The sequence below is a fragment of the Notolabrus celidotus genome, chromosome 23, assembly GCF_009762535.1.
Source record: "Notolabrus celidotus isolate fNotCel1 chromosome 23, fNotCel1.pri, whole genome shotgun sequence".
In the NCBI taxonomy this organism is placed as follows: domain Eukaryota; kingdom Metazoa; phylum Chordata; class Actinopteri; order Labriformes; family Labridae; genus Notolabrus; species Notolabrus celidotus.
In genome coordinates this window covers 2,274,499-2,287,537 of record NC_048294.1, presented here as the reverse complement: position 1 = coordinate 2,287,537, position 13,039 = coordinate 2,274,499, and the positions used below count along the sequence as shown (strand labels likewise).

Here is a 13,039-nt window from a genome sequence, read left to right as displayed (position 1 = left end):
CCCTCCAGGCTTCTGTAGTCAGAAAACTTAGAGATCTGTTATCCTTAAGAAATCAGAGACAGCCTGTTTTCACTTGTGACATTTATTTTTTTTCTCGATACAAGAAAGACAAGTTCACTTTTCAGAATAAGAAAGTACAATAACATAATTTTCCATTACACATTGATCATTCTTCATTTCTGTAGTAGCATTACATTAAAAGTTAAAAAAACAAAGACATGAGATAATCAGCTTTAGAGTAAATATGCAACTGATGAAAAAAAAAAAGGAAGTTGTTCTCTTGACTTTTTCTTCATGTCTCTGTGACAAACATAGGATGATCAGGCTCTCCTGGCACAGACATACGGGAGATGAATTGAACAATAGTCATCGTCCCAGCACTTTTCACCTGAGGGTTTTAAAAAACACAAGAGTGTCACTGAAGTTACTGAAGGTGATATACTCATGTAAATATCAACAGGCTTTAGATTTGTTGTTAATGCAGCTTGCACTTGTAAACAAGAAACCACTTGACTTACAGTAAATGTTAAGAACTTTAACCTGCAGAGAAATAAACAAATCATTTGACTTACTAGTCCAGTTCATCTGGATACATTCCTGCGTACCACGAAGGTTGTTTGGCTCTCCTTGACACCAGTTAGCGTAGGTGAATAGTGAACCATCACTCCACAGCCACACACCCTCCTGGACAAGAAATCAACACATGCACAGCTTTCTGAGTAACTTTGAGATTTTTGTTATTTTGAGCTTTAAAATTGAGATTTTCATGTCATCAGTTTATTACCTGTTGTCCATCAGAGCCTCCAATCCATGAGGCTGGATACCCATTAGTGGCTCTCACTATCATTCTCTGGATAAACACATACTCAGCATGGCTGTGCACGGATGCAAGGTTCCCTCCTAGAGCCTGACAACTTTTCTAAAGAAATGAAAAGGACAGAGAAAGTGACGTTGTTTATATTTGAAGAAATTCAAAGATAAAGATTTGGGAAAATCTACTAATTAACCATGAGGACCCATTGATTGATTGATTGATTGATCTATTTTATCTCCACTGACCACAAACTCATATCTTCCATATGCTACATGACCAGACTTCAGCACATGGAAAATAACCAAGAGAAGACATCCAGAACTAATGACTGAGGTGTATCACTGACCAAGATGCTGTGATAGACAGCTGGAGGTAAGAACCTGCTGCAGTGACATCAGTAAGGATTTAGTGTAGAAGTGCTCTGCACTGAGTCTAGATCATTCTGATTACCTCAGCCCAAGCCCAAGTTTGTGGTGTTGAAATGTAGCGGAAACAGCGACCATTGTTATGACTCCAACCTCTTGGACATTGTGATGATCTCTGAGCGATACGACTTTGACCTGTGAACACATTTAGAAAAAGTCCTGAACATGGGAGACACCAAAGCAGGACCTAACTGATGCACCTGATCTGCATACAAACTTTAATTTGATCTGAGCATTTACACTGAAAGATCCAAACTAAGTCTACTTAAAGACTGACTCACTTTCATTGGTGGATGGTCCTCCTGCCATTTCATCAGCTTCTGCTTCTGGGAAAGCTGCAAGGTTCAAAACAGAGCTTAGCAGCAAACTCATTAATAAGATACCCATTTTGGGTTTACAATCAGAGCCCTTGCATTGAGGAACACAAGTCTACCAAAGCTGGGACAAATACAAACTCACGTTCTTGAATGGATGGTCCCTCTGGCATTTCATCAGCTTCTGCTCCTTGAACAGCTGTAAGATTTAACACAGAGCTCAGACTTGCTTCATCTGTCATCACTTTACAAACACAATAATTATTCCACTTCCTGCTAATCTCTCTGTCCCGTCTGCTTGTCTTTGTGAACAAATTTAAAAGTGACACCAGCTCACCTTCTTGAATGGATGGTCCCTCTGGCATTTCAGCCGGCTCTGCTTCTGGAACAGCTGTAAGATTTAACACAGCAATGAAATGACTAACCTGCTGTTTCACTTAGAAACACATCAGTCATTCTTTTAGGTTTTGATCTGTCTGTTCATACTCACCAGCAGCGTTAGTCAGGACCATCACGGCGCAGACCAGTAGAAACATAATGGCCGTCTTCATGGCTGAGTTGTTTCAGATATTGAAAAAGATGAATAGATTATGTTCTCTTCTTTCCTCTCAGTGTCCTCTTGAAGCTTCCTGTGTGGAGATGCTGAACAGCTCAGCTCTTATATACTGTTTCTTATCTTTCTATCTTTGTTTTGAATTAAAAAAAATTCACTTACATTAGAACCTTATCAGATTAAGTGCATTAATAGTTAACGTTTACACTCTGATGATTACTTCCAAAGTTCAAGCAATGAGGACGTGAACCCAGTAATCACGAAAGAGTGGCAGGGGGTCACGTGCAAACCTGAAGAGGATCATCTGTAACAACAAGCACAACATTTTAGAGTTTATTTATTCATGTTTGGCTTAAAGATGAGTTTAAATCAACCTTGTAACCATTCAGGAGTCCTTTGAAGCCAACCTTTTAAAAGCATGAAGAGCAGTTTAAAAGATCCTACTCCCTGCTTTCTTCTTTGGAGGACCACCTGAAGGTGTTTGTACAACGTGGCCTGAATTTCAAGGTTAGGTTCTGTTTCATGTTTCCTCTACTGGAAGGGTCCAATAGAGTTCACACCATAACATTTCTTCATATGAAAACCAACTTAGTGGGAACTAGTTGCCGTAGTGTAATCTGTGTTTTTGGTTGGCATTGCCGGCAGTAAGTCGAATTCGTCCCCAGTTGGGGTTGGACTCCGCCCAGGCTGCCCTTTGTGACCGGTTCTGTTCATAACTTTTATGGACAGAATTTCTAGGCAGAGGGTTTCAAGCTTGGTGACCTTAGGATCCCACCTCTGCTGTTTGCAGATGATGTGGTCCTATTGGCTTCATCGAGCAGTGACCTCCAGCTCGCACTGGGACGATTTGCAGCCAATGTGAAGCAGCAGGGATGAGGATCAGCACCTCCAAGTCTGAGGCTTACAATCACTATTAACTGAGTTAGGTTCTGTTTCATGTTTCCTCTACTGGAAGGGTCCAATAGAGTTCACACCATAACATTTCTTCAAATTAATACCAACTTAGTGAGAACTAGTTGCCGTAAGATAGTGAAAACTAGAAGGCAATTCATTCAGCTGTGAGAGAAAAACCCAATGGCCCCCTACCTTATTTTCTCCACTGGAGGGGCCCTCTGAAGGGTACTTCACTATATTTACTCCACTTGATTATGTCTCTCCACATAAAGGCACTCTTTGGGGAGCCTAAACAAATTGTCCCCTCTAGAGAAAGGGGGATCCAAAGGGGTCCTCTTTACTGTTCTCTCCATTGGAATGGTCTAAAGAGCTCCTTGTTACATTGCCAAAACTCAAAAGGTAGTCTGAGGGCACCTGAGGGGTTTTTCTAGTCGATCAGACCCCAGAAGAGTTACTTTTTAAATATGTTGAGAGTTAATAATAATAATATTATTAAACCTTTAGAGATGGGATTGGTAAAACTTTCAAAATACCACAAGACTTCTTTAAGACTTTAAGACAAAGGACAAAGTGAAGCTTCTGCCACACATGTTTGTGTATAACTAGGTCAACAAAGGTTGAATGATGATTACCATGGCTGTTATCGATATGGTTTATATTCCCTTCTTTGGAAATTCAAAATCAAACTTGTGAACAGATACCATGAGAATCAGATAAAGAGCCACGTGCTGAAAGAGACGTTTAACACACAAGGTTGTTGTTATTAATTAACACACAGAGACAGGTTAGTGTTTTTCCTCTGTGCAGATAACAGACGAGGAAACAGAAAAATCAAGCTAGCTGAAAATAAACATACTCATCATTTAGTGTTCACTGTAGTTTGAAGTGTTAATGTTAACTATGCAGGCTGAATATTGCACGGTGAAGTTTGAGCAAAATATTTGGACATTTGCAGTTTAAATACAAAGATGAAATATTGCAGAAGTTATGTGGCTAATAAGCTAAGTGCTACATTTTCAGATTTCTCACATGATATACAATCCTCAGAGCTACAATGACTTCTGTAAACTGATCTAATTTGTGTTGCACTTCCACATAAGAAACCTGAGAAATAAAGCTTTCTTTATTCAAGGTGAGTGGGGGAAATGTTAAGTGAACAGATAGTAGAACCAAAGACAGCTTAGCTTGTTTGAATCAGTACTAATGAGAAGCAGGGTTTCTTTCACCTTCCTTGATGCCTGTCTTGGATTTCTGTTGACAAGTGTCATGGCTGCCATCTATATGATTCATATTAACAGTTCCTTAGCTGGAAATTCAACTTTAACAGCTCAAAAACAAAACATAAACAAATCACATGTCAAAGAGACAATAACATTTGTGCATTTCCACACAACTGTTCACTATCCGTTCAGCTTCATGGTGCGAAATTATTGATTACTTGTGTAATATTAACGGCACAGGTTGCTGTGATGTGAATTAGCCTCATGAAGGGATCCATTATTCTTCTTCCTCTTCTGAATTGCACGATATATTTTGACAGTCCGACAAACTGAGAGTTGAAACCGCCTCTGAAATCCATCTTTCTGACTGTTAAACATTTCTAAAAATACTTTATAGCAACATGTTTTTCAAGCATTTAATTTATTTCCAATGATTACTGTCTCTCTTACAGCCTGTATGAACTGGAGGTGTGTGTAGTCTCTCTGCAAAAAACTACATTTGAAGAGTTCATTTGCAAAAACAGTTAACTCACTTTTGAAAAACTAAAAAAATGTTCAAAAAACAAATTTTATCTCTTACTGGCTTTTGGTTTTATCAATCAACTGAGGTTTTGGGGCTTTGACTAAGTAAAAATGACTTTACTAATCAGAGATTTCTTGAAAATGTAACTTTATTAAGAATCTATATAAATAAAATGTGTTTTTTGTAAAGTTATCTGTTTTTACAAATGAACTCTTCATTTGTACAAAATGAAATGATGTTGTCACAGTTAGATTAGAAGCTGTGTTAGAGGCAAGCGGTAACCTCTAGTCTGAAAATATGAAGCCCATGCGCAAGTGTTATAAACTGCAGTTCCTTGAGTGTCCACTAGAGGCTGGCTGCAGAAACACAGGAAACCACATACACACCCATTCAAAGAAGACGATCTTTACAGCAGAAATAAACATGTTTACAGCCTGGTTCAAAAAACGGTTTATGGCTGAGTTGCTCATTTCACTACCAGCACACACTGTACAGGGGGTGACATTTTTTATAACATAATATTTTTAAAGATATTAAACTTACAAGCTTTGCCCAAATAAGGACATGACTGACTTGATTGACAGGCTGGAACACTGTAGCTGTTAGCAAAGAGGCTAAAGGCCCGCCTCTTTACCTCAGACGAGCTTGGATGAAGTTAGGTTGAGTTCAGTATTTCCAATATGGCAGCCGCCAATGATTGGATTCAAAACAGCACTTCAGGAACAGATGGGTGACGTCACGGATACTACGTCCGTTTATTATACAGTCTATGGTTAGAAGCCATATTTTAAAAGTCTGATTTATATCCAGAAAATCTAAACTTTACTCGATTTCAAGTCCAACACAAAAGAGGAAAACAGTTTGAATCAATCTCTCTCTTTTCAAATCATCTTTTGGGTCTTCTGAAAACTTTGAGGTTTGGGTGAACTATTCTACAGATACAACAAAGACTCAAATACAACCTTGTTTCAATGCTTGAGGCTTTTAATTTTGCATAAGAAAAATGAAGAACACTTCTCTTTCAAGAATGAAGGTGTGCAAAAAGCAATCCATCCATAAAACATCCAATCTGCTCTTATTGAAGGCCCAAAGCCAAAGAGACAACCCAGCTCCTGTTGTTCTTACTTATCGCTTCCTTCCTGGAGTAGCGTTACAGCGATAGAGAAAAGATAAGAGATAGGATAGAGAGCTTTGAGACTGATTTTTCTTTTTGACGTTCATCATCTCTCAGAGTCCATCAAAGGAGGATCAGGTTCGTTTGGCACAGACGAATGGGAGACGTTTAGCACAGGAGAGGTCATCCCAGCACTTTTCATCTGGAAACATAAAGAATGAAGAGTATTTCTATGAAATCACATCATGAAGGCGGTTTTTGAGGAAATGATGATTTAATGACAGTGAGGCAGCTTTTTATCATCACGGCCCACGTCTGTGGACCGGCCTACCTGAAGACCTGAGGGCTTCACAGAGTATCAAGGTATTTAAAAGCAAACTCAACACCTACCTCTTTAGTCGCACTTTTAACTGAGTCTTATTCCATCTAACTTTATTTATCCACAAAAATTAAAATTTGAGTCAAAACATTTTTTTCAAGTTATATTTTTGAGCATTTTTGCCTTTAATCGATAGGACAGGTGAAGAGAGACAGGAAAAGTGGGGAGCAGAGAGAGGGGGAGGACATGCAGCAAATGGTTGAGGTTAACATCTGTGACCTCTGTGACCTCTGTGACCTCTGAGACCTCTGCGACCTCTGTGACCTCTGCGACCTCTATGACCTCTGTGACCTCTGCGACCTCTGTGACCTCTGCCACCTCTATGACATCTGTGACCTCTGTGACCTCTGTGACCTCTGAGACCTCTGCGACCTCTGTGACCTCTGTGACCTCTGCGACCTCTATGACGAGGACTATGGCCTCTGTACATTTGAGTCAATTTTAAAGACATAAGCTGTCTTATTTTGAATTATTATAGACACATATAAATTATTTATTAGTTTTTTAATTTGTTTAAATGTTTAATTTATTGTGGATTATTTTATTATTTATTCAGTTTTTAATTAGATCTTATCTTGTGATTTTTATAGATTACCTCTCAGCATTTTAGTATTTTATTCTGTTTTACTTTGCTGTATTTACTTTTTGTGTTGTATCTTAGTTCTTTTACTGGTTTAATATTTTAGTGTTTCATTATCTTATTAATTTATTTAACTTTAGTGAGTTAAATTTCCTGTCTTGACTTTTAACATCTTATTTTACTCATGGTCATAGTCATGGCAACATTTCCTTAGTTCGCTGCAACTTCTTCTAGTATTATTATTATTATTATTATTATTATTATTATTATTATTATTAATAATTATTTTATTATTCTATAGTAGACACATTGACGACTCAAAGTTATAAGAGGCATTCCGTTCAGACTAAAATTGTGGGCGTGGCAGAATTTCAGCCGGTGCATCAAATGCACATGTCTCGCCATAAACAGGAAATGGATTTTTGGGGGCTATAAAATGCACGTAATCTCACCAAATCCAACACACTCATCAGGACTGGTGAAAAAATTTAGATTCTTTTGGTCTTGCAAAAAAAAAAATCCAAAAATGTGCTCAGTAGCGCCCCCTATAATTTTCAAAAACCCCTCCCCATAGAGGTTATTTTAAGCTACATGCATGTAAATGAATACGTATATTCATGGCGTCAGGACGCATATGGACGATATGGGTGTCAGCCTCTGACACCCATATCCGAAACTCAACAGGAAGAGCGCCACCTAGCTTTGAATATGAAGAATGGCGCCCAAATAAGGGTACGTATTTAAGAGATCCTGCCCTATGCCTTTTCTCCAATCAAGTCCAAACCCCCATTCTGTAGTAGACACATAGAAGATTCAAAATTGTTAGAGGCATTCAGTTCAGACTAGCTTGCAGCTTTAATTCTTCTTCTTCTTATTATTATTATTATTAATTAATTAATGTATTTATTTATTTATTATGATTTATTATAATTTATTTATGTTTTATTATTATTATTATTTGCTGTTTAATATATCATGTTTTTAACCTTGTATATGGATTGTGGGGTGTGTTTTGGTGCGCTGGGTTGTCTTCTTTTTTTTCTACTTTATTACAACTTTTATTAATCTTATGTGCAGCACTTTGTGTTACAATATCATTGTATGAAAAGTGCTTTACAAATAAAGTCTGACTGATTGATTGAAGTCTGATCATTTAAAATCTTAATTTATTGAGATTCCCTTAAAACTAACAACAAAGAGCTGACACTTCCTGTATCTCATACAACCCCACATTAAAAATGAAACCTATTTAATACAACCTCAAGACAACCTTCACTAAAACATCGAGTCTTTAAAGTACGAGCTGCAGATGAAGAAGTTAACCTACCACCCCAGTTCATCTGAAGACAGTGCTGGTGACCATGGTTGTTCGGTTCTCCTGGACACCAGTTCGTGTAGCTGACTTGTGAGCCATCACTCCACAGCCACTCCCCCTCCTAGACAAATCAAATATACATTTATTCAACATTATGATCTCAAAAGTTTGACTCCAGTATAATGTTCAGAGAATCCCACCTGATGGGCGTCAGAGCCTCCGATCCATACTGGCTTGTGCTCGTAAGTGGCGGTCAAGACCAGCCTCTGAATCTCGTGGTACTCTTCGATGTTGTGAACCGATGCGAGGTTCCCACCGATGGAGTGACAGTTTCTCTGCGGTGGAAGAAAGCATCATTCAGAGACACAAAGTCTGACCAAGGTGCAAGTTAAAGAGCGATCCCGCTTACCTCAGCTCTGGACCAAGTCAAGCGTTTCGGGAAATAACGGAAACAGCGTCCGTTGAACTTAGACCAAGGAGCGGCGCAAGATGTGGACCTCTTGTCCAGAAAAGTCTCCTCTGAGGATGAAGTCAAAGAATAAAGATTAAGTCTTTGGTTACAGTTCCTGTGTGGAAAATCTGGGATAAATTAAAATACAAGATAAAGCTTATAGTTAGAGCTGGATCAAGCTTGGACCAGCTCTTAGTTATGCTGCTATAGGCTCAGACTGCTGGGGGGACTGACACACTGGGATCCCCTCTTTCCCGATCACTTACTTTAACTTAATGTACTTTTTGATGTTAAATCTGGAAATCCAAAGCACTTTTTGTTCTGTTGATGGCATTTTGTGCAGAATTGCTCCTTAATAAGAAACTTGTATGACCAAACTTAGTGCATCTTATGTTTATGTGCAAAGAAACAGAAGTTTAATAACACTAAATGATGCATCTTTACAATAAAAGCGACAGATTTGAGTCTTGGTTGCACCTTTTTTTCCCCCTGAAACACTAAATTTGAGTATTTTTTATCATGTAGAGACAAAACAACACAAAACTAATGTATTATTTCAGTTTATTTGTTTGTATATTTGTTTATTATTGTCAAAATGAAACAAATCAAAAATGTAGAATATTTTCATTTTCTGATTAAGAAGATAATTTGGGGGTAAATCGGTAACTGTAAGCTAGAGTTATTATAAGACTCTTAATTAAACGACAAAAAATGGCCAAAGTGGGAAATTACTTAATTATTATGTCTGTCAAATGTTAATTTTTTTTATCATGATTAATCGCATTTATAATTGCACGTCTAAAATTCCATTATTTTGTATTTAAAATCAGTTTTTTTCAGGTCTGGTTCACTTCCTTTAACTCTTCCTGTCCCATTAAAGTTACTAACCATAGTCCTTTCTGGAGTCCCTGAGCTCCCTTGTCTCGTAGGTTCCTCTGGATCTCTGCTGTAGATTCCTTTTTTGGGTCTGTTATTCATCCTTTCTTTCTTTCTTTACTTCTTTATCTTTATCTTTCTTACTTTCATTCATTCTCCCTTTCATTCCGTCCTTCTTTCTTTCTCTCTTTTATTCATTTTTCATTTTATTCCTTTCTACTTTTGTTCTTTCTTTCCTTTCATTCGTGTCCTTCTTTCTTTCTTGCTCTTTCTTTCTTTGTTTCTTTGTTTCTTTCTCTCTTTTATTCCTGCCTTCTTTCTTACTCTCTTGTTCATTTTTCATGTCATTCCTTTCTTCTTTCTTTCTTTCTTTGTTCTTTTCATGTTCCTTCATCCTTTATCCCTCCTTTTCTTATCCCATCCTTTCCTTCTGTCATCCCTTCACCATTTATTCTACCTTTCTTTTCTCTTTTCTCAGACCTTTCTGGAGTCCCTGAGCTCCCTTGTCCCGTAGGTTCCTCTGGATCTCTGCCGTAGATTCCTTTTTTTGGGTCTGTCATTCATCCTTTCTTTCTTTCTTTCTTTTATTCCTTTCTTCTTTCTTTCTCTCTTTTATTCATCTTTCATTTTATTCCTTTTTACTTTTGTTCTTTCTTTCCTTTCATTCGTGTCCTTCTTTCTTTCTTGCTCTTTCTATCTTTGTTTCTTTCTTTCTCTCTTTCATTCATTTAATTTCTTTCTTCTTTTGTTCTTTCTTTCCTTTCATTCCATCATTCTTTCTTTTTTCTTTCTTTCTTCCTTTCTTTCTTTCTCTCTTTGTTCTTTCCATGTTCCTTCATCCTTTATGTCTCCTTTTCTTATCCCGTCCTTTCCTTCTTTCATTCCTTCACCATTTATTCTCCTCTTTTTCTTTCTTCTCCTCTCCCTCTCTTCTCTCTTTTCTTAGACCTTTCTGGAGTCCCTGAGCTCCCTTGTCTCGTAGGTTCCTCTGGATCTCTGCCGTAGACAGCCTGCTGCTACAACTACTACTATCCGTCTCTCCACTATCATCTCTCTCTCTCTCTCTCTCTTCATATCCCTCTATCCCTCTCTCCAACACGGTGGTCTCAACAGATGTGTGTCTAACATGAGTCTGGTCCTGCTGGAGGTTTCTGCCTGTTAAAGGAAGTTTGTCCTTGCCACTGTAACTTGCTAAATGCTGCAAAGTGCTCTGCTCATGGTGGATTAAGATGAGATCAGACTGAGTCCTGTCTGTAAGATGGGACTGGATCTGATCCGGTCTTGATGTTGGGTCTAGGTATTAAAATACTTGTTTGTCCTCTTCTGAAATCTAATTTTATCAGGAAGAAAATCAATAACATTGTAACAAAATTAAAAAACGAAACACTTACCTTCTTGATCCGGACCAGTCTCTTCTTCTGGAATAACTGGAGGGTTTAAAATAGACATTTTCTTGGTTATTCTAATAAGATAATGATAATTTTGTACATTCATAATCTATAATTCAGTCTCATAATACTCACCAGCAGCTCCGGTCAGAGCCATCACTGCACACAGCAGTGCAGACACAGTCAGCAGCTTCATGTCCCAGATTCTCTGACACCTGCTTACCTCTTCTTCTCTGTGACAGCCGGAGCTTCTCAGTTAAACCAGAGGAAAACCAGATGTTATATACGGTAACTTATCGTGTCATCAGTCACAGAATAGGGAACTGCTGACACACACAAACACTCTTTTACATCATGACCATACATAGTATTGTTAGAAACAGGGTGGGTCCAGGGTGTCCTTAAAGTTTGTTTGCATCAAGTCTGTGAAACCATGAAGAGAAGCTTCAGTTAATGACAACAAGACCGGATCAGATCCAGTCCCCTCTTACAGACAGGACTCAGTCTGATCTCATCTTAATCCACCATGAGCAGAGCACTTTGCAGCATTTAGCAAGTTACAGTGGCAAGGACAAACTTCCTTTAACAGGCAGAAACCTCCAGCAGGACCAGACTCATGTTAGACACACATCTGTTGAAACCACCGTGTTGGAGAGAGGGATAGAGGGAGATGAAGAGAGAGAGAGATGATAGTGGGGAGACGGATAGTAGTAGTTGTAGCAGCTGGAGTCTGGCACGTCCACAGCAGCAGAGATCCAGAGGAACCTACGAGACAAGGGAGCTCAGGGACTCCAGAAAGGTCTATGGTTAGTAACTTTAATGGGACAGGAAGAGTTTAAGTAAGAGACAGGCAGAGAGAGGAGAGAGAGGGAAAGACAGGATCCCAGTGTGTCAGTCTAAGCCTATAACAGTCTAACTAAGAGCTGGTCCAAGCCTGAGTCAGCACTTACTATAAGCTTTGTAGTTTTAAGGTGCATTTCGACCAAGAGTTCCTGGGTCTTTAAGCCCCAAGAACTACTTTCCCCTGAACTAAAAGGCTCCTGTGCCCCCATTGTTGTCTGCGTTTCGACCGCGGACTGAAGTCCCGGGTACATTGAGCAATTCAGGCCACTGACGTATGGAGGGAATAATAAATAAATGCAGTAGACCACCAGACCAGTAGAGGGCAGTAAAACAAAGAGGAATGCCATTCATCACAGATGACACCATAGAAGCAGACGGACAGGCAGGTATCATTATGAGCAACACAGCAGTTAGCCTGTTAGCATGAAGAGACTCAGCTGGCGCTGTTTTAGATGGTGCTATATTTCATCACAGATGGATTCACTGAATCAACACGTGAGAGGAGATAAGCGCGAGTAGCAAAGACGTTTCAACATGGCTTTAAAATCCTTTTGAACTCAAAAAGCCGTGGCAGAGATCGGCCGGTGTTCTGGTTTAAACAGCGACCCTGTTAACTGGAGACTCTCAGCCGGATGCATCCCTCATAAATGTCTTTAGACGATCATTAAATATCTGATGAGGATATTTTGAAATCTTAATAAAAACTAAACTAGTTTGCATTCCCAGGAACTCCCTCTGTGTTTCAACAGCTGTGTAAACTCCACAAACACTGACACGTTCAGCTGAAGGTCTCCAGTTTACAGGGTCACTTTTAAAACCGGAACACCGGGAGGAGAGACGCATTCACGGTGGGCTGAGAGAAGACTACTGTTACAAGCTGCTGAATCAAGAGAATCACAGCTTCTTCTTTTGAGTACAACCCCCGAAGCAGGGGCTTTTTAGGGGGGAGATTAACTACCCCTGAACTAAATTTAGACCCTGGGTCATTCGGTCAAAACGCACATAGTTCCTGGGTAAAGTTCCTCCGGTCGCCCCTTTAGGCTTCATGATATTTGATATTTAATCAATGTTTTTACCGATGTGTTTGCATCTGAAGTTAGTACCCGGGTAATAAGCGGGATAATGTTTGGTTAGCAGGTAGTTATGGGGAATATAATCCATTCAGGGTGACCCAAGACCCCGACATGGAGCTTCATGTTGGTACTTCTGTGATATTAGCACATCACATAGAGAAGTACAGAGTTGCAAACATTCACACGGTTTATTCAGTGGTTATAAGATGTTATCTCTCTGTGCTGTTGTTGGTCAGTCGCAATGCAAAGAATTGAAAACTTCCTTTTCACACTTAAT

At 39.0% G+C, this 13,039-nt stretch overlaps 2 protein-coding genes across 2 annotated transcripts; both read right to left on the bottom strand.

Annotated features, from left to right (window-relative positions):
- Positions 1–150: 150 nt before the first annotated feature.
- LOC117807031 (ladderlectin-like) lies at positions 151–2,658 on the bottom strand. Its single transcript, XM_034676072.1, has 9 exons — positions 2,269–2,658; positions 2,044–2,182; positions 1,891–1,944; positions 1,699–1,752; positions 1,521–1,574; positions 1,265–1,374; positions 785–919; positions 573–684; positions 151–388 (listed from the first exon to the last, which is right to left on the bottom strand). Exons 2-9 carry the CDS (start codon positions 2,102–2,104, stop codon positions 321–323), a joined length of 648 nt encoding a protein of 215 aa, XP_034531963.1. The 5' UTR covers positions 2,105–2,182; positions 2,269–2,658; the 3' UTR covers positions 151–320.
- A 3,051-nt stretch (positions 2,659–5,709) lies between these two features.
- On the bottom strand, positions 5,710–12,794 carry LOC117807451 (type-2 ice-structuring protein-like). Its single transcript, XM_034676762.1, has 7 exons — positions 12,766–12,794; positions 10,982–11,094; positions 10,850–10,885; positions 8,541–8,650; positions 8,332–8,466; positions 8,144–8,252; positions 5,710–6,059 (listed from the first exon to the last, which is right to left on the bottom strand). The coding sequence occupies exons 1-7, from the start codon at positions 12,777–12,779 to the stop codon at positions 5,992–5,994; spliced, it is 585 nt and encodes a 194-aa protein (XP_034532653.1). The 5' UTR covers positions 12,780–12,794; the 3' UTR covers positions 5,710–5,991.
- Positions 12,795–13,039: the final 245 nt, after the last annotated feature.

What these genes read in the sequence shown, in the direction of transcription:
- LOC117807031 (XM_034676072.1), bottom strand. Translation starts at nt 2,104, where the DNA reads ATGAAGACGGCCATTATGTTTCTACTGGTCTGCGCCGTGATGGTCCTG. An exon ending in GGTCCTGACTAACGCTGCTG is followed by an intron (nt 1,945 to 2,043) that starts GTGAGTATGAAC and finishes TAAATCTTACAG; the next exon opens with CTGTTCCAGAAGCAGAGCCG. An exon ending in GAGGCTCTGATGGACAACAG is followed by an intron (nt 685 to 784) that starts GTAATAAACTGA and finishes TTTCTTGTCCAG; the next exon opens with GAGGGTGTGTGGCTGTGGAG.
- LOC117807451 (XM_034676762.1), bottom strand. An exon ending in GACTGGTCCGGATCAAGAAG is followed by an intron (nt 8,651 to 10,849) that starts GTAAGTGTTTCG and finishes CTTCATCCTCAG; the next exon opens with AGGAGACTTTTCTGGACAAG. An exon ending in GAGGCTCTGACGCCCATCAG is followed by an intron (nt 8,253 to 8,331) that starts GTGGGATTCTCT and finishes TGATTTGTCTAG; the next exon opens with GAGGGGGAGTGGCTGTGGAG.